General features: G+C 47.8%; 1 protein-coding gene across 13 annotated transcripts in view; it reads right to left on the bottom strand.

The window, feature by feature from the left end:
* Window positions 1-20,843, bottom strand: part of LOC119167762 (glutaminyl-peptide cyclotransferase) — an 823,023-nt gene that overhangs the window by 545,567 nt on the left and 256,613 nt on the right. For 9 of the 13 annotated variants that reach the window (XM_075865235.1, XM_075865229.1, XM_075865226.1 and 6 more), the window contains one exon: window positions 10,641-10,952. The exons of the other annotated variants lie outside the window; for them this stretch is intronic. In XM_075865235.1, the coding sequence (XP_075721350.1) occupies window positions 10,641-10,952 (312 nt within the window). The remainder of the gene's footprint in view (window positions 1-10,640; window positions 10,953-20,843) is intronic. 13 annotated transcript variants of the gene reach the window in all.

Below are 20,843 nucleotides of genomic sequence, written 5' to 3'. Positions count from 1 at the left end.
ATTAGGGCTCCTCTATGCCCATTTGCGGTTTCCTCATTTTCGGTGGAAGGTATTCAAAATCCGTAAATTATTACGTTCTGCGAATTTACTAATAGCTCTCCTCTGGCGTTTCTAGTACCGATGCCATGATCCCCTAGTGCCTGGTCTTCAGCCTGCTTCTTCCCTACCTTTGCATTAAAGTCTCCCATCAGTATAGTATACCGAGTTTTTACCTGACTCATTGCCAATTCCACGTCTTCATAGAAGCTTTCAACAGAAGAGTCATCATGGCTGGATGTAGGCGCGTAAGCCTGTACCACCTTCATTCTGCATCTTTTATTTAGTTTAACTACGATACCTACCACCCTTTCATTAATGCTATAGTATTTCTCTATGTTGCCAGCTATGATTTTGTGATGTGAAATAGGAGCCCCACTCCCAGTTCTCTTCTGTCAGCCAAGCCCAGACACCAAAGGACGCGCCCATTCTGTAGCACCGTATAGGCCTCATCTGTCCTCCTAACCTCACTGAGCCGTATTATATCCCATTTAACCCCCTCTAGCTCCTCGAATAGCACAGCTAGACTTCCCTCACTAGATAAGGTTTTAGTGTTAAACGTTGCTAAGTTCAGGTTCCAATGGCGGCCTGTCCGGATTCAGAGATTCTTAGCACCTTCTGCTGCGTTGCAGATCTGACCGCCGCCATGGTCAGTTGCTTCGCAGCTGCTGGAGACTGAGGGCCGTGAGTTAATTGACGTATGCATGTGGGAGATAGTGGCCGGATACTCCACCAGGGGGGCCAATCCTTCTCTGGTGAGGGAGTGCGTTCCCGGTGGTGGTTACCGGTGAGGCCGCACCCCAGGCCTTTTAATGCAGTTCCATCAACACGCGGATTTTTTTTAAAAATCCGATTGGGAACTGCGCGGCACCGCGATTTGAACCACGGACCTCTTGCATGCGAGGCGGATGCTCTAAACACTGTGCCATCGCCGCACTAATGTATATACTTCATTATCTGCTGAACAAAGCTATTCTGCATTGGTTTCTAGCCTGGCCCTGTCACTCTGGCCTAAGCTACAACACACCAAACATTTAGTGTCTGTCAAGCATCTCTCATTGTCTGCCTTTTCATCGTTCCCACTCTTAATCTCAGACGAATTCGTGTCCGGGAATAACCATTCGCTACATGATGTCTCTCGCAGATGGCGCTGCTGTCATAAATTCAGGTTTGATGTGATAACTTGTAAAAACCGGGTAGTTCTGGGCCTTGAAAATCTCTCGACTAAATCCCAGAGACGTACATTGGTGGGCTCCATATTTACTGGCTGGTCATGTGCGCTGTATTTTTTTCATTGCAAACACCGACGCCCCTAGCTGCCGGAATTGGCCGACTGATCTTATCACATCTCTACGCCCTTTATTATTGAATGCAAACAATTTTTTAAGGTGAGTAGCGCGATACTGGTCATCGACTTCTGGTACTTTGATGGAGGATGGGAGTAGTTGGTGCTGTGACAGGCAAGTAGTGCTTCTCTCTCCAAGGCTTCTCTGGAGTCTTGCCTTGACATGGTGTCGTGAAGGTGATCCGGAGTTAGCCGCCTCTGACCCACGTCCAAGCTTGGACAAGACCTTTAGTTACTGGGCTGCCTGACTTTTGTTTGCACTCAGTTCTTTATGTGACTGGCAGATGTGATCCAAATATTGAATTAAATGCCGTTCGTCCTCCAGTTGAACATCCATGCACGAAGAGTGTTATTCGGTGACAATTGCAGGGAGTCACGCAGGACTAGACGGAAGTTCCTTGCGAACACCTGGTCACCAGAGTGACCCAAAACCCAGGGTCTTATTCCTTGGTCACATCTGATTTTCTGCTTAAGTTGCTCCTATAACACCTCAGTCCCGAGCTCTCAATATACCAGGGCCAACGCAGTCCTCAGCTCCTGCCCCAACAACAGCTTCGACGGTCAGCGGCCTGTGACCTCGTGAGGCGTTGACCTGTAAGTCAGGAGCATGCGGGCAATTTGAGTGCGAATATTTTCAGGACCAGCTTTTCGCAACTTGTTTTTGACATTCTGCACTGCCCACTCTGCAGCACCGTTTGAAGCTGGATGGTACAGCCACACCAGCATTTGCCCCACCCCGTTTTTCTTGAATAATGCGGAGTAGAGCTCACTCATAAACGCTGACTTATAATCCGATATGACCACATCTGAAAGGCCTTGCTTTGCGAACATAATTTGCATGCAGAAAACAGTTGCTTGAGCTGGGACTGTGGAGATCTTACCGGCATTTTTCTGGATTGCTTCGCACTGCTTACAGAGGTTCCGGACAACGAACGCATAGTCAAGTACAGGACAAGTTAGCAATTTATATAACAGAAGCTTCGTCTTCTGGGTATTTAGATAGAGTGCGACATAGATAGCCTAGTTTTTTTAAATGCTTTGTTTTTTAAATATATTGCCACGTTCCATTTACCGAGTTTTGTTATCGTCCCAAAACACTACACAATTCTCAGCGCAAACCGCACCTGCAGTTTCGAGAAGCTTCCTGACTGTAGTAGATCATTTCGATAAGATCACGCCTACTCTGCGAACTGTACAGATTATTCTGGAACCTACGCCATCCCCAGCAATAACGCTAGAACATTCGACGACAAGAGTATAAATGCCGACGCGCTTCGCCGCTTGTCAGTAGTTGATTGATGGCCGACGCTCCGTTCGCCACTATAAGTACAAGACTGCTGCTGTAATCGGAATTTCTGTTTACCGGGCACAGGTTCGCCCAAAAAAACAGTTAAATTCCAACACAAAGTTTCCTGTCTTCGGCCGAGTCACGACCCCGATCTGGTGGAGATGCTGCTTCTTTGATGTTCGGAACGCCCTCTTCAAGCCGCGACCCCAGCACAAGCGGCAAAGAAGACACGGATGCTAACCCTGAACAGCGAACAAGACACAGGCAGAGGGGACTACAACCAGAGTACGGGCCCCTTCCTGAAGCAGCCAGGCAGACCCGGATCCCGACATCAACTACTGCAACCATGACCGCCCCCGTGCAGCCTGCACCACTCCTGCTCCGGCAACCCAAAGAGTCGCCAACTTTCCGCGGTTCGCCACTGGAAGACTCAGAAAGCTGGATCGAAAGGTTCGACCGCATCGCCGCCTTCAATGACTGGACAGACGATGACAAGCTCCGGCATGTGTATTTCGCCTTAGAAGATGCTGCTCGGACCTGGTTCGAGAATCAAGAGCGAAGCCTTACAACGTGGGACGTCTTTCGCACCAGGTTCCTCCCTACTTTCGCAAGTGTGGTGCGCAAGGAGAAGGCCGCTGCTCTTCTCGAAACCCGCATTCATATGCCAAACGAAAATGTGGCGCTATTCACGGAAGATATGATTAAACTTTTCCGCCATGCTGACTCTGACATGTTTGAGAAGAAGGTCTGTCTGCTCATGCGAGGAGTAAAGCAGGAACTCTTCGCCGGGCTAATCAGAAACCCGCCAAAGACGGTCGCCGAATCCATTTCAGAAGCATCTACGATAGAGAAGACGCTCGAGATGCGCACGCGGCAATATAACCGTAGCAAGGTACGTTCGCATTCAAGCGCTTGGAACCACTGACTTGTGTGAGACGATCCGAGCGATCGTGCAAGAAGAACTGCGAAAATTACTTCCTTCAGCGCAGCCTCAAGTGGAATCCATCGCGGACGTCCTACGCCAGGAGATCCAGCAATCGCTGGGCGTTTCTCAGCCTCAAGAGCCTCAGCTGCAAGCCATGAGCTATGCTGCTGCAGCCCGCCGCCACGCACCTCCTCCACGCGCACGCCAAAACTCTGCCCCATCGCACTTCTGTCGCCAGACGCCACCACCCCCACCGACGTCCTACCGTTCGCCAGCGGCCCAGCGCAGTGCGCAAAGGAAGAATGACGTCTGACGCACCCCTGACCACCGCCCGCTCTGCTACCACTGTGGCGAGGCCGGGTACACTTACCACCGTAGCCAGTACCGACAGATGGGACTGCGTGGCTTCGCCGTCGATGCACCTCGTCCGCAGCCAGGGGAACGGCCACGTGACATCGCCAACTACCTGACAGGAACTCGGTGGACACCACGAAGCCCTTCCCGTTTGTCGTCGCCCAGCCGCCGCACGTCACCGCACCACCAGCAGTACTCTGGCCCAACGCGGGGCCGGTCCCTTAGTCCGTATCAGGGAAACAAAGGGCAGCAACAGATGGAGGTGCGGTTGCTGTACGACGAACTACCGAAGATCCTCCGCCGACGCCGCGACGGAGCTTTCCCCACACAACGCCAACCAGGCAAAGCCCTGACAGCGAAACCTCACATACTGAAGGTGACCTGACGACGCAACATAGAAGCAGCGGAACAAGCCAACGCAGTCGTGACCCGACGCCACGCTCTAACTGTAATGCGAGACGGCGAACTAGCGACCTCGACGTTCTTATCGACGGCCCCAGTGTGATCGCTCTCGTTGATACTGGAGCCGACTACTCTGTCATCAGTGGGTCGTTCGGCGTGAAAGTAAAGAAAGTTAGGAGAGCTTCGGAAGGCTTTGAAATCCGCACAGCCGGAGGTCATCTCATAACGCCTGCAGGAATCTGCACAGCGAGAGTCACCATTAACGGCCGTATTTATCCTACAGACTTCGTAGTCCTACAGCGTTGCTCGAGAGATGTCATCCTTGGCATGGACTTCTTATGCTTCCATGGTGCTGTCATGAACCTAAAAACAAAGTCGATAACGTTATCCACAGAAGAAGCACTACCCCCCGCGCACACCGTCAGGAAACCATGCCTTGAATGCGCTGGAAGAACAAGTCACCATTCCGCCTTGCTCAAGCGTCATTATTTCAGTCGGAGCTCCTAAATCACCTGATTGATTGATTGATATGTGGGGTTTAACGTCTCAAAACCACCATTTGATTATGCGAGACGCCGTAGTGGAGGGCTCCGAAAATTTCGACCACCTGGGGTTCTTTAACGTGCACCCAAATCTGAACACACGGGCCTTCAACGTTTCTGCCTCCATCGGAAACGCAGCCGCCGCAGCCGGGATCCGAACCCGCGACCAGCGGGTCAGCAGCCGAGTACCTTAGCCACTAGACCACCGTGGCGGGGCTCCTAAATCACTTGACTTGGAAGGCGTCATTGAAGGCAGTCAGCATCTGTTGGTCACCCGAAATATTTGCGTCGCAAGAGGAATCGCAGAGCTGCGGGAAGGCAAAGCAACGGTTATGCTCACGAATTTCAGCAATGAGTACAAACATGTGAACAAAGGAACAACGGTCGCATACATCGAAGAAATTGTCGAAGCCACGAGTGCTTTCGCCCTCGCCGATTCTGCGGAACCTGCTCAGAGGAACCAAGCCCCTCCTATAGCTTTCGATGTCAATCCCAGACTTCCGAACCATAAGCAAGAACAGCTCAAGGCCCTGCTGCTGCAATACGAAGATTGCTTTTCGTCGTCCTCATAAATTCGGCAGACCTCAATCACGAAACATCGCATCATAACCGAAGAAAATGCCAGACCACTCCGTCAGAGTCCATACAGGGTTTCCACGCGAGAACGTGAGGCCATGAAGAGACAAGTTTATGAAATACTGCGGGATGAAATTATCAAGCCGTCCAAGAGTCCATGGGCATCTCCCGTGGTGTTAGTGAAGAAAAAGTATGGAACTCTACGTTTCTGCGTCGATTATCGCCGCCTGAACAAAATCACAAGAAAGGACATGTATCCTCTCCCACGAATAGACGGGGCACTTGATTGGCTACATAACTCCAAGTACTTTTCGTCAACGGACCTCAAGACTGGCTATTGGCAAATCGAAGTCGACGAAAGAGACCGAGAGAAGACGACGTTTATGACACCGGACGGCCTCTCCGAGTTTAAGGTGATGCCCTTCGGTCTTTGCTCAGCGCCTGCAACTTTTCAACGCGTTATGGATACAGTACTGGCAGAATTGAAGTGGCAGACTTGCCTTGTGTACTTGGACGACGTCGTCGTATATTCCTCGAGTTCCGACGAGCATCTTCGGCGCCTTGAAGCTGTACTTCAAGCCATCAAGACGTCCGGACTCACACTGAAGCCAGAAAAGTGCAGATTTGGGTATGAGGAGCTCTTGTTTCTGGGACACGTTATCAGCAAGTCTGGCGTTCGTCCTGATCCACGGAAAACAGCCGCCATCGCAGACTTCCCGCTGCCCATTGACAAGAAGGCGGTGCGCCGATTTATGTACCTGTGCGCCTATTATAGGCGGTTCGTGAAAAACTTCGCCCGCATCGCCGATCCTCTTACTAACCTTACCAAGGCCGATGTGGAGTTCAAGTGGGAAACACCGCAGGAACACGCTTTCTAGGCGCTTAAACATCGCCTCCTGATGCCTCCGTTACTTGCCCATTTCGACGAATTCGCCGAGACAGAAATACACACCGACGCAAGCAGCGTAGGTCTTGGGGCCGTTCTTGTGCCGAGGGCTGACGGACTTGAAAGGGTTATTAGTTACGCCAGCCGATCGCTATCCAAAGCAGAAGCCAATGATTCCACAACAGAAAAGGAGTGCCTCTCCATCATCTGGGCTACGTCGAAATTTCGCCCCTACCTCTACGGCAGGCCCTTAAAAGTTGTGAGTGATCACCACGCCTTGTGTTGGCTAGCCACCTTGAAGGACCCTTCAGATCGCCTCCCATGATAGAGCCTCAGACTTCAAGAATATGATATTTCATTTCATTTCATTTTATTATACCCCTCAGGGCCAGAGGCATTACAGAGGGGGAGTGGTAAAAGCACAAAAAGGTAACAAAATAAAAGGAACAAAATATGCAAGTACAATAGAGACGCACTATAAGTTAGAAAGAGCCTGAGTATACAATATTAGCTACAGAATTGCGAAAATGTTTACAGTTATTAATGTTTACAATGTCAGCGGGAAGGCCATTCCAATCGCGAGAGGTTCGTGGTAGAAATGATTGATAAAAGTACTCAGTATTACATGAAGCGAATCCAACTTTGTGACGATGATCAGTGCGATGGGATACATAAGATGGTTGAGGGATGAGTCGATCGCGCAGATCAGGATGATGATACATTTTATGAAACAAGGCAATGCGTGACACTTTTCTGCGCAGTGATAATGATGGGAGGGAAAGGTCTGATTTCATAGAAGTTATGCTGGCGGTGCGACTGTAATTAGCGCGAATGAAACGTACAGAGTTGTTCTGAACCATCTCTAGAGCAGTAATTAAGTTGATATGGGTGGGATCCCACACCGATGTGGCATACTCTAATTTCGATCGGATTAGTGTTTTATAGAGCAGGAGTTTCAAGGAGGAAGGAACGTGATAAAAATTTCGACGAAGATAGCCTAACATGCGGTTAGCTTTGTTAATTAAGTGCTCGATATGAGCAGACCAGTTTAGGTTTGCAGTAATGTAAACACCGAGGTATTTATATGAAGTTACTGATTCTAAATGAATGTTATCAATGTGGTATGGTGGTGGACGGGAAGTTTTTCTGGAAACACGCATGACTTTACATTTATTAATATTTAGTTGCATTAGCCATTCACTGCACCAGTCTGCGATTGCGCCAAGATCAGACTGAAGTGAGGCAACATCATTAGAGTTCGTTATCTCTCTAAAAACAACACAGTCATCCGCGAATAGGAGAATATTAGAGTTAACAGCGGAAGGAAGATCATTAATATAAATTAGGAATAATAAAGGCCCAAGGACTGAACCTTGAGGAACTCCCGAATAGACATCTGTAAACTCTGAGTTAAAGCCATTAAAAGAAACAAATTGTGAGCGGTTTAAAAGGAAGCACTCAATCCATTTCAGTAAATTAATACCAATATTAAGCGTGTTTAGTTTAAGCAGTAGCAATTTATGACAAACCTTGTCGAATGCCTTAGAAAAATCTAAAAATATGCAGTCAATGATCGATGATCGATCTAGTACTTGATGTAGCGCATGAGTAAAGGTTATTAGCTGAGTTTCACATGAGTAATGTTTTCTAAAACCGTGTTGTGCTGAACAGAAAAAAGAGTTGGATTCTAGAAAACCGACAAGGTTAGTGAAAATAATATGCTCAAACATTTTACAACATGTGCTGGTTAAGGAAATGGGGCGATAGTTAAGTGGAGATGTCTTGCTTCCAGACTTGTGAATTGGAATGACCTTCCCAATTTTCCACTCATTTGGAAGAATGGACTGATCAAGAGACTGTTGAAAAAGTTTAGTTAAGATTAACGCAGCGTAGGCCGAAGTGTTTTTCAAGAACTTGTTACTAATATTATCACAGCCGGGAGCTGAATGAAGGCTAAGTCCACCAATGAGCTCAAGAACACCAAGTGTACTGATTAGTATAGGTGGCATACTTTCAAAGGTATGGCTGTTTGTTGTGGGGTTATTAACAGCAGAATGGGCAGAAAAGTTCTCAGCAAATGTACGGTTAAAAACTGAGGCACAAATATCAGATGAAATGGGGTCGCCAGAGGAATCGGTCAGTGTGATAGCGTCATCGGATGAGGGATTAAAAGTTCGGCAGAATTTCTTAACATTTGTGGTTAACATGGAAGGTAGTACATGGGAATGAAAATGTTTTTTTGCATCTCGAAGGGCTTGAATGTACAACGTAGACGCTGTTGCATATAAAGCCCAACGTTCATTAGAAGGCGAAAGTTTTGCGGCGCGAAAGAAACGCTTTTTCCTGTTTGACAAACGCCGGATATGGCTGTTGTACCAGGGTGCATTTGAGTTGTTGGTTACACTGCGGTGTGGGATGTACTGTTCAGTGAGTTGAATTATTTTATCTGAAAACATATTCCAATTAGTTTGTACACTACGATCGTCAAAACCGTCAAGAAAAAGATCAGTGAAGGTAGAAAGGTCATTGTTGATTGCCTCAAAGTCACCTCTGTTATAGTCACGAATGATTTTCTTCTTTTTCTTTGTTTTCGGGTGGGCTAAGTTAATGGAAAAATGTAGAAGCAAATGATCGCTAAGACCCGGAAGGTACGTTATGGGCGATATTATATCGGAACTGTTTGTTAGAATTAAGTCTAATGTGTTTGCAGCGTGAGCTACTATTCTGGTTGCTTGTGTACACATTTGCTGTAAGGAAAATACCGAGCAAACGTCTAAAAATTCGCGAGCTTGGGACGAAAGCGGAAATATTAAAGGGGAATGGGAATTCCAGGTTATGTTGGGAAAATTGAAATCACCCAGCAAGAGCAACGGCGATGTAGGGAAACGCGTACTAACAGCGTTTATGGCATCTTGAAGTTCGCTACTGAATGTAGGCGAGGGTGAGGGTGGGCGGTAGCATACCCCGATGACTACATTCTGGTGACTAAGCGTTACCACAGCCCATATCATTTCTAGATTAGTATGAACGTGTACAGATGATGATGGGATATCGCTGGAAATAGCCAGAAGTACGCCACCGCCTCTCTGTGTGCCACGGTCGCGACGAAAAAGTGAGAAGCGATGAGCGTTTAAAAATATCTCGGAGTCGCACACTTGCCCGCAGAGCCAAGTTTCAGTTAACGCGATAATTTTAGCGGAGCATGTGTCGATTGCTGATGATAGAGAGTTATACTTGTTAAGAACACTTCTGATATTAGTAAACAGGACCGATATGGAAGCTACAGTCACATGACCACTGCCCCTCGCGCTTTCCTAGGGCTTGGAAGTTGCAGGCGGGGCAATGGTTTGTGTACTACGATTTGGAATGTTGATGATTGCATCACTGTTTGGGTCGTACATGTAGCATTTTTGGTTCAGAAGCAGCTTGTTGTAGCTGAGTTTATGCTTGACGGGGCCTGGTTGACTCTTGGCAAAATCAAGTAGTTTTTTCCGAGCTGCACGTGTAGTGGGTGAAAAATCCTCTGCTACAGTGATGTTATGTTTCTTTAGGTGTATATGTGTCGCAAGTAACGCATCTTTTGTTTTATAGGATAGGCATTTAACTATGATTGGGCGACATTTGCCCTGGCTGAAGGTACCCAAGCGATGCGCGCGTTCAATGGCATCAGAGGAAAGGGGAGAAGAAAGGTGGCAATTGAGAGTGGAAATAACTTTTTCCTCTGTCATTGCCCAGGTCTCTTCAGAATCTGGGATGCCGTAGAAAATGAGGTTGTTGCGTCGCAGTCTGTCATCGTGATCCTGCACCCGTGTTTGCAATGAGCATACCTGAGCGGAAAGCTGATCTGTCTGAGTATGGATGCTACTAACTTCCTGGGTAAGTTCTTCTAGTTTTTTATAATTTTCCTCCAGTACTTCAAGCCGGTTCTGAATAGCAGTGATCTTGGTTTCGATGGATTTCTGTCCAGATTTAATTGCTTTAACATCAGCTGCTAATTCGGTCTGTACCTTCGAACTTTCCAGTGAGCGGGTGTGAACATCTTTGAGCATTTGGAAAATGACCCTCATCTGTTCCGCGGGATCTGCGGGTAAGGATGCTATGTCACCGAGCGTGTCCGAACGCTTGGTAGGGGGCCCGGGGTTGCTCTCAACATCGCCAGCGCGTAGAAGCAAAAAAGGTATGAAAAAACATTCACAAAACACTTCACACAACACCCGTGGACACGGGACCAGTATTAAGCAGAGGTTGTTATTTTTCTTTGCATATAAAGAAACGTTTGCACACACCTGCATTGCAAAAGGGAAGCGATTCAGTGCTTGTACAGAAGCACCGATCCCGTGTCCACTGAATTGGTTTGGGCTGCGCTGGCTTCTTAAACACTTGGTTGAAGTTGATGCTGCTGTCGATCCGGGGGGTTGCTTGAAGACGAGTTCATCAAGAATAGGCAGGGTAGGCATGGGCGCGAAATCACGAGGCGAAAAGATCACCGCGTCAGACGCGCCGATGCCTAGATGTTCCAGCGTCGAGGGTAATGAAGGAGCGCATATCACGCCTAAGGATGCACTTGATAAGAAGGGCACGAGGAATGCCAGCTGAACCTGCATTGCAAAAGGGAAGCGATTCAGTGCTTGTACAGAAGCACCGATCCCGTGTCCACTCTGTCATTTACAAGTCCGGCAAGAAACACTCCGACGCTGACTGTCTCTCTCGTGCGCCTGTCGACCAACCACCACCCGACGACCCAAATGACGACTACTTCTTAAGAACGATAACTACCGCCGACTTCGCTGAACGACAGCGTGCCGACCCGGAACTTAAGGCCCTAAAGCCGAGTTCACACTGAAACATTCGCTTTCTACAGCGACCGAAATTCCCCTGCCGCCGAAACACAGCGTTGTTCGCACTGGACGCGCCCCGCGCCGCCGAATATGCCATCTACTACGGGGCGAACGCGGGATGGATGCGCTGTCACCCGGTTGTTGTCGCGGCTCGCAAACGCTGCTACGGTATCCATTGGTGCATACTTCGACGATTCTCGTGCGGAAGAAGCAAGAAAAGACAGTACTGCTTACTTTGCTGGCAAATGGCTGCCTTGTAATGCACGAAGAGCAGAAAAACCACTGACGCCAGCGGCGTTGGTGGGTTCGTTTTGCTTTGCAAGACCGCAACAAGCTCGGTCACGCCATTAGCAAGCTCGGTCACCTCTTTCACGAAATATGGAGGTGAAGTAGGCACAGAGTAGGTTAAACTCCGTTGGTATCAACATTCAGTTACGTGCACTGCAGCATAGCAAGTGAATAGGACTTGGCCGCTATTTTTCAAAATTCTTTGACTAGCGCTCCTATTGGTCCGCGGTGACGGATTCGGCGGCAGACGCCGCAAAAAACGGTCCGGGAGCGATCGGCGCGGAAAGGGCCCTTTCGGCGGATCTCGCCGCCGCCGAACCGGATCCGAAGCACTTTCGGCGCCCGGAATGCTCAGTCTGAACGCGGCCTAATAGAATACCTCGAAGGCAGGATCGCTGAAGTCCCGAAGGTATTCAAGCGCGCACTTGCGTCGTTCTTCCTGCGAAATGGTCTTCTACAAAAGAAAAACTTTTCACCGCTTCGAGCTAAGTGCCTTCTTATGGTGCCTTCAGCTCTGCGACCAGAACTACTGCAGGCCCTGCACGACGATCTGACAGCAGGGCACCTCGGTGTTTTTCGCACGCTCGCGAGGATACAAGAAAGGTACTACTGACCACGTCTTACCACCAACGTCACTCGTTATGTGAGGACATGCTGGGACTGTCAGCGACGCAAGACACCGCCGACAAGGCCAGCGGGACTTCTGCAGCGAATTGAACCACCTTGCAGACCTTTCCAGCAGATTGGTATGAACCTACTGGGGCCGTTCCCGACGTCGGCTTTCGGAAACAAGTGGATCGTGGTAGCTACCGATTACCTCACAACCTACGCCGAGACAAAAGCCCTTCCCAAAGGCAGTGCATCCGAGGTAGCCTAGTTCTTCGTCGAAAATATCATCATACGTCACGGCACCCCGGAGGTCCTTATCACCAACAGAAGAACGGCATTTACTGCCGACTTAACTAAAGCGATCTTGGCATACAGCCAGACAAACCACCGCTGGACGACAGCGTACCACCCACAGACCAACGGCCTCACCGAGCGGCTTAACAAGACAATCGCCGACATGCTGGCAATGTACGTCGATGTAGAACACAAGACATGGGACGCCATTCTTCCGTACGACCTTCGCATACAACACGGCGGTGCAGGAGACGACGCAGATATCTCCATACAAATTGGTCTACGGAAGGAGCCTGGCAACTACGCTCGATGCCATGTTACCCAACGTCACAGACGAAGAATACTTCGACGGGAGTGAGTACCTTCAACGCGCCGAAGAAGCCCGATGACTCGCACGTCTCCGTATGAAGAATCAACAAACGACCGACAGCCGCCATTACAATCTTCGACGACGCTTCGTGGAATACCAGCCTGGTGAACGTGTTTGGGTGTGGACGCCGATTTGCCGACGTGGACTAAGTGAAAAGCTTCTGCGAGGGTACTTCAGACCGTACAGGGTGGTTCGACATCTCAGCCCACTTGATTACGAGGTTGTCCCCGACAGCATCACGAACTCTCAACGATGCCGAACGCGACCTGAAGTCGTCCACGTCGCGCGCCTCAAGCCGTTTCATGCGCGTTAACAAACTGAAACAGTGTTTTTTTGTATTATTGTTGTATCGTAATTTATTCATTGTTTTTTCTTGCATTATTATTGTACCTTCATCTTTAGCTAAAGCATTGGGACGATGCCTTCTTCAGAGGAGGGCAATGCCACATTCCATTCACCAAGTTTTGTTATCGTCCCAAAACACTACACAATTCTCAGCGCAAACCGCACCTGCAGTTTTCGAGAAGCTTCCTGACTGTGGTAGATCATTTGGATAAGATCACGCCTACTCTGCGAACTGTACAGATTATTCTGGAACCTACGCCACCGCCAGCGATAACGCTAGAACTTTCGACGGCAAGAGTATAAATGCCAACGCACTTCGCTCTTTTCAGTAGTTGATCGACTGCTGACGCTCATACAGAATGAAATCAATACAAATTTCATACAGAATGAAATCGTTGACATAAAAACGAACTGGAGAAGAGGTGTGGTCAGGCAAGCCATTCATGGAAAGTAAAAAAATATAGGCGCAAAAATGGACCCTTGTGGCACTACAGATGTTAAATTATTAACAGCAGAGAGTTGTCTGATTTCTAAGAAACACACTGAGGACAATACGACAAAAAGCTAGATATCCAGTTAACCATTTGAGGATTGTTTAGTATCACGTAAAGTTTAGCAAGAAGTTTAGAATGTAATACTGCGTTGAAGGTCTTTGCGAAGTTTGTGCAAATGTTGCCAACCTGGTTTCCATGATCAAGGCTAAGCAAAATATCATGCGTGAATTAAACGAATAGCGTTATTGTGCTAAAACCACGTTAAGAACCATTATGTCTGCGAGATAGTAATTGGTTTCATTCCAAGAAGAGCGTAACGTGTTTATGAATGATATGTTCTAACATTTTGCACGACTGATAAATCAATGATATCAGTCTATAAATAAATAGGGATTGCTAATCACTAAATTTAAACACAGGGGGAACCTTAGCCATCTTCAATGAAGAGGGAACAGCGCTAGGAGAAATATTTATTGATAACAATATGACTGTTAAACATCTGCGTGACCCCAAAGAGTAGCGAACTAAGAATGCATTACCGTAAATACTCGAATCTAACACGCACCTTTTTTCCGGTTAAGGGGGGACGTGGCAAGTAAAACTAATTTTTTTATTAATGTACTGTTTGTGATGAAATTTGGTGTGTGTATGTGGATGATTGTGAGGATTCCAAATATGAAAACCGTTTTCAAATACCTCTTGTACATTTTGAGTTACAAGCATAATTATACTAATTAATGCTCTTCGCACTTAAAGAGATAATTATTGCTAAATGAAATTATTTTTTCATATTATTATGTTCCCAAAGCATCAACTTGTGCAAAGAAGCTATTAGTTGATTTTTCTAGTTCTTGTAACCATAAATAAAATTTCCAAAACATGGATGTTGTTTTGCGCACACATCGCAGTAATTATAAAATGTGTTCTAAAAATTTTAAATGATGAGTAAGAAGAGAGATAAAGCTTTATTGCACTGCTAAAGGCCTCCTGAGCCTAGTGCAAAAAACGGAACGACTCTATCAGTCTTTGTTAAAAAATGACAGATGTTCTAGCGAAGGCACATAGGCGAAAATCAAGAGTTGAGAAAACTGACTTTGAAAGTTCACTCTTGTTTGGAAGTTCACAACATGCCTAAAACACTCAGAATCCTCCTGGGCAGTAATCCTGAGATGCTGTGGCCTTGGCCTCTGTAGAGCGCAACCCAGTTTTGCGCTTCTTTGTCGTGGAACAATGCGTCTTTTGAGCCCTCTTCACCCTTTTGGCATCCTTTTCGGCTGCTCGCCGCAAAGAGCAGTCTCCTGGATTGAAGCCCAGTTGAGCAGTGATCTCTTGCAGCGCACTCTTGCAGCGCACTCTTGCAGCCACCATTGAAACGGCAGACTGCATCTGCAACTGCACTTTCCACACTTCGAAGGGAGGCGAACTGGCTCTTGGACTGGAGTGACCAAATGAGGCTGTTGATACTCTCCACAGCGTTCTGGGTTTTTCCCTGCGCACACCTTTCAAGGAGCTCTTTGTTCGAGAGGCGCTTGTAGATTGGCAGCAGTGCCACTCGCACGTGAGGGGGCAGTTTATGTTTGTGAGGCGGCAGCGGCTCTCCCTTGGCCAATGCCTGATTGTGCGGGCACCAGGAGTCAGTCCCACTTGGGCACAGGTCGTGGTGTGGATCCTGGTCTGTGGATGTTACATGGTAATAAGTGGCCATGATGGCCCTCTCCATGCCAGGAACATCGTTGGGGTGGCTCTTAATGGCCCAGCCATAATAATTCGTCAACTTCTTTATAAGGCCCTGCGTCAGCCGGCCTTTGCCACCCATGCTCAGTCCTCGGCCTTTGGATTTGTGCTCATCAAGAAGGTTGCGCAAGGAAGTGCCCATTCTTTTTTTCACATGGTTCACACACTCCTGTTTCTTAATCAACATGTAGCCATACACCTTGTCTTGCGTGAGGGCAAGGTACGTACGGCTGTCACCGTCGCAGAGCACATTGATGTATCGAAGCTTGTACTTGGTAAACGATCTTTCAAACATGATCCTCGCTGCTTCTACTTCCAGGCCTGCATTAGCATCGGTGTTCTTTTGGCACTGTGGCTTGTGTTTCTCAAGCCACTCCTCATAGTTGTCGTCACCAGGCTTGGGACCAACAGCACAGCCTTGGCAGTAGTTGGACAGGACACAGTGGTCCAAGACCAAGCCTGTGTACAGCTCGATTACACAGCCCACGCCAATATGACTTCTGTGCCCCCTCGTCATCCACGTGCCGTCGTAAATGAGGTCAATGTTGCCTGGCACTCCTCCTAGGTCCTTGTAAATGTCATGCACCTTCTGTGCACTTTCTGCTTCAATGCGGGTGGCAGCTGATGTGGTGGCAGGGTGGCTGTACTTCCTTTGCAGTCTCTGGTAGGACTTGTGGTGCAGTGCTCGATGCGAAATGTCCATCGCAGAAAAAATGTCATTTATGGCAGATTGTTTTCTGCCAACTGACTGCACAGCCCTCAAAGCACGCACGTTTACCTCAAAAGGGTTCGTTTTTTGTTGCCCGGAGCACCTCGGGGACGACCACGCACTGTTCACTATGCCACAATTGTCACAAAAAAGTTCCATCCTCGCCGCGAGTCCAAGGCAGTGCGTAGTCTCGAGGCGTATCGACCCTTCGTCGCACTTGTTGCACTTTACTGACGAAAGCAGACCGTTCAGCATCATCTTATTTACAATGAAGAATGTGGAGTCCTTACCGCCGTCATTTTCGTCGCAGCCTTCGTTCAGAAGCTCGAGCTTCCGCTTTGAAGCGGATTTCGATGCTACGGCATCCAAAACATCCCGCCTTGTCTGCGCCCGCTGCGCGATTTCTTCACTGCTCGGAATCTGGGCCGAAACTCGCGATAGAATGTTCGACGCGCGCACGCCCGGAGTTGCAACGGCTGCCGACGCGGTGCCACCGCAATCGGGTTCGCGAGAGCGTCCATCACGGTCGACGGCATCCGGCGGTCTGACATACGACGATGTGGCACCTTCCACACTCTCGGCCTCACAACAATCAGCGAAGGGTCTGAGTAGAGGCTCCGTGACGCTTGAAGAGCATGCTCCGTCCGGAACTGCGACTGGGACGGCAGCCGCAGTCGTCTGCCCTTTGTTCCAAGCTTTCCGACGCTTGCCGTACTTGTGGACGCTCCGGAACTTTTTTTGCGACAACATAGCACCGCAGTATGAGCAAGCACTCAGAAGAGACCACCGATGTAAACAAAGCTTGGTAAAAAAAGCACGCGAACTATCACAAAAACAGCCAACTGGCAAAAAACGAAGCGCACGCCGGATGATTCTCGACTCGGCGGCCGCAGATGCGCTCGCGCTTCCAAGGTTGCCAAGGTGCGCGGCGCAGCTTTGACCAGTAAGAGGTCGCGCCTGCTACCACGTGACCCGCGCAGCCAATTGCCGTTCTTCGTTTTCGTTTTTTTACTTGCTCCTCGCGCTTTTATTTTCACTCGGCGAAATACGAGACCGCGACCATCGGGAAGCCGGCTTTCTCCTCTTTCCAAAGCTACCAAAATGGCGGCCCACGGTCAACAACTTGACGCGTTTGTGCGGCGTGAACAACACCGTTTCAGGGGCTTTTTTTTCGCACTTTTCGGCGACTAGCCTCGGCAAAAACACTATTTGCGGGATTTGTAGCGCACGTTTCGCTGTAATATTTTAGAACAAGGAAGTTGAAGGTCTGAAGATTACGAAAAAAAATAAATCAGAAAATCGCATATTTTGACCAAAATCGGCACTTTACTTGCCGCGCCCCCCCTTAAGCGAGTTTATAAATTGCATGCGCATTAGAATCGAGTACGAACAAAAAAATAACGGTCAATCTATTGCCATCGGCAAATCCAAAATGGCCGCCCCCTACGTGCGTCGGCATGGCGCGTCGGCCATTTCTGCCTATGTGTTTCCCATGTGCAACACTTCGTACGTGTGCTGAGGAGTTCGTCATCTAGTAGTGCATTAGCATCGACGGCGTGGAAGGGCCGACTCCAAAAACTCGATAGCACCACGATGCCGCTTTTAAAAGAAAAGTCATGGCGTATGCAGAAACGGACGGAAATCGGGCCGCATCGCGGTCGTTCGGAGTTCCCGAAACGTGCGTGCGGGACAGGCGGAAACAAAAGCAGAAGATTCTCGACAACAAAGCTTCACGCAAAGGCTTCAGTGGACCACAGCAGGGTCAGTTTCCGCAAATTAAAGAGCTGCTCGGCAAGTATGTGCTTGAGCAGCGAGCGGCACAGCGGCCCGTGACGACAGAACTGCTCCAAGTGCGAGCTATGCAATTAGTCTTGGAAAAAGGTCTAATGCAGAGCCAGTTTAAAGCGAGCAGGTGCTGGCTAACTAACTTTATTTAGAGGAAAGGCTTTTCCATCCGAAGGGGAACATGCATATGCGAAAAGTTTTGCGGAGGAGTACGATGAAAAGCTTCACAGTTTTCAGAGGTTCGTCCTAAACTTGCGGCGCAACAACGGCTACCTGCTTGGGCAAATAGAGAATGCCGATTTGACGCCTCTTTACTTCGACATGCCTGGCACCACAACCGTCGAGAAGAAGGGGGCGAAGCAAGTTCGCGTGCTGACATCGGTCCATGGTAAAACTACCGTGACGGAAAGCTCTGTTACACGTCAGATGAGCACAAGCTTCGCCCGTACCTCATATTTAAATAGAATATGCTCCCGAAAGGAGTAGTTTTTTCGAGTGGTGTGATCGTGCGGGCCGGCGAGAAAAATGGGTGCGCGTTGCAATTGATGTCTTACGTTTTTTTTTTTTTTTTCGTGGTGGAAATCGGGTGCGCGCTACAATCGAGGGCGCGGTAGAATCGAGTAAATACGGTATGTATCTCGTCTAGGCTAATGCATTTTTTACATCCAATTTTAAGATAAGGCTACGAATGCCTTCATTTCTTACTTCTATATCACTGATAGGTTCAGAATGAAAAATACCTGTCAGAGAAGGAATGGTGGTGTTGTCAGAAATAAACACAGACTGGAAAAGCATTAGACATAGCTGAAGGGTTAGTAATGACGTGATCATTTTGAAAGAAGGCGAGTCAGCGCGAGGCAATATCGAACACCAAAATTTGCATGGATTCATCGTTAACAGATACGGCAACTGAACGCGATGAAAAAAATTTTTCCCCGTTTTCATCATACAGTTGAGTTCACACTTAGCCGTCTGAAACCGGTCTAGGGCATTGGGATTATTAGATCTTTGGGAGCGCCTAAGTCGAAAGACACAAGGAGATAAGTGTAAGAGATCAGAAGTAATCCGAAAAAGATTAGAATTGCTTTTCTTTGTCTTCATTGGCACGGGTCTTCGGATACATGGCATTACAAGAACCTCTAAGTAATGAACAAGACAAGTTTTATCCTGACTGTCAGAAAGCGCACAAAACGTATCAAACTGAGCAGCCAAAATATCAATTATGGAAGTGTCATCAGCCCAAGTGGAATCAGGGAATCTGGTGAATGTATATTATGATTTGGACGTCGGACAGCAAAGTGTTCAGAAGACACCTTTATGGTCCAATAATCCTTCAACTATCTTTCAAGTGAAGTTGCTGTTAGCTAGATCTGTACTTATAAAAACTAAGTTTAGGATAGAATTGAGCCTAGTTGGACATGAGCGACTTGAGTAAGCCCGAAAGATAGAGAAATATATATTATTTCATGACATATCGTAGCATCACGACCCGTTACAGTCAAAGAAAGCCAATGCGTATGAGGAGCATTAAAATAGCCCATACAGATCAACCTTGATGAAGCAATATTTATATCACGCATGAAATTGGCAAGCACATGAAGAACTTCAAGGGATCATCCATTAAGGCCATATACAACGCTAAGTACAGTACCACTGATTATTCAGCTAAACCTTACACCAGAGGGATTCAGTGTCAAGAGGCGAGGGTAGCACTGAGAACCAGATATCTGAGCGGATAAGTAGCACAACGTTTCTGCCAATGCCTCGTACTCTGTCCTTACGTAAGGCAATAAAATCGTGTGAAGTAAAGTCAGAATCGTAAATGTTACAATGAAGCCAGGACTCTGTGATGCCAATGATATGAAGGGAATAAGTTGCAACAAGCGACAATACATCTGGAAACTTTTTTGCAACACTATGAGCATTGATGTTTAGGACCACCGGGTTCCCATGCCGGCTTTAATGAGATCATGTAAAGGATAAGGTGGGATTCGAAGACGCAGGGATAAGAAAACGAGAGCCAAGTGCTCGATCTGAGAACTTAATGAATTTGAGGTGTCGTCCCAGTTATATTGTACATTGTCAATAAATGCATGATTGTATCTTAACTCTACCACGGAGCCATCGTTGCGTAAAGAAAGTGAAGCCTCCCAAATTTCTTTCCGTATGTATCTAATACGTGCAGAAAAGTCTTCTGAAATAAACACGTTTGAGCCTTTCAGTTTAAATGCATTTTTATTCTGGTGGCATAACAGTCACAATTTACATCACAGTCACAATTGACATCACAGTCATGCACTTGTCGATGAATGGCTGGTCAAAGAACGAGTAGTCGGGAACACTGATTTGCAGTTGTTCAAAAGCTGATGTGCAGGAATCGTCCTATAATAAAGAGATATGGCTGTACCATAATAGACAGTCCATGATGTCCTCGTGCCCAGCCAAAAATGACTGTGTAGAACTGTGTGCTCCTGACACTGAGCATGTGATGTCCCAGTAATTCAGATCTGCAATGCCGGTGTGGAACTGCAGCAATAGCAAGCAACGGGTAAATATCAGGCTGGTGCTGCTGCGACCTAGCCCTAGAGACGATTGACGCGACCTAGAGACGATTGACCGGCAGTGCATTTATATTTCTTCTGGTGTCTGATGTCACAGTCACGCAGTTGTCGATGGATGGCTGGTCAAGCAACGGGTGGCCATGAACCCTGACTTGCGGTAGTTCAAAAGCTGATGTGCAGGCATCGTCTCATAACAAAGAGATATGGCCATACCATGATAGACAATCCATGATGTTCAAGTGCCCAGCCAGAAATGACTGGGCAGAACCACGTGCTCCAGACACCGAGCATGTAACAAATGTGATGTCCATACAGTTCAGATACGCAATGCTGGCGAGGAATCGCAGAAGTACCAAGACACGGGTAAACATTGTGTTGGTACATGAACTTGTCAGTATCCAGTACACGACCTTGTCATCTATTCCAGTGTTCAGCTTTCCAAGTTGTTTGTTAACTTACAGT

The sequence above is a fragment of the Rhipicephalus microplus genome, chromosome 6 (genome assembly GCF_043290135.1).
Source record: "Rhipicephalus microplus isolate Deutch F79 chromosome 6, USDA_Rmic, whole genome shotgun sequence".
NCBI classification, from domain to species: domain Eukaryota; kingdom Metazoa; phylum Arthropoda; class Arachnida; order Ixodida; family Ixodidae; genus Rhipicephalus; species Rhipicephalus microplus.
This window is presented reverse-complemented; position numbering and strand designations above follow the sequence as displayed.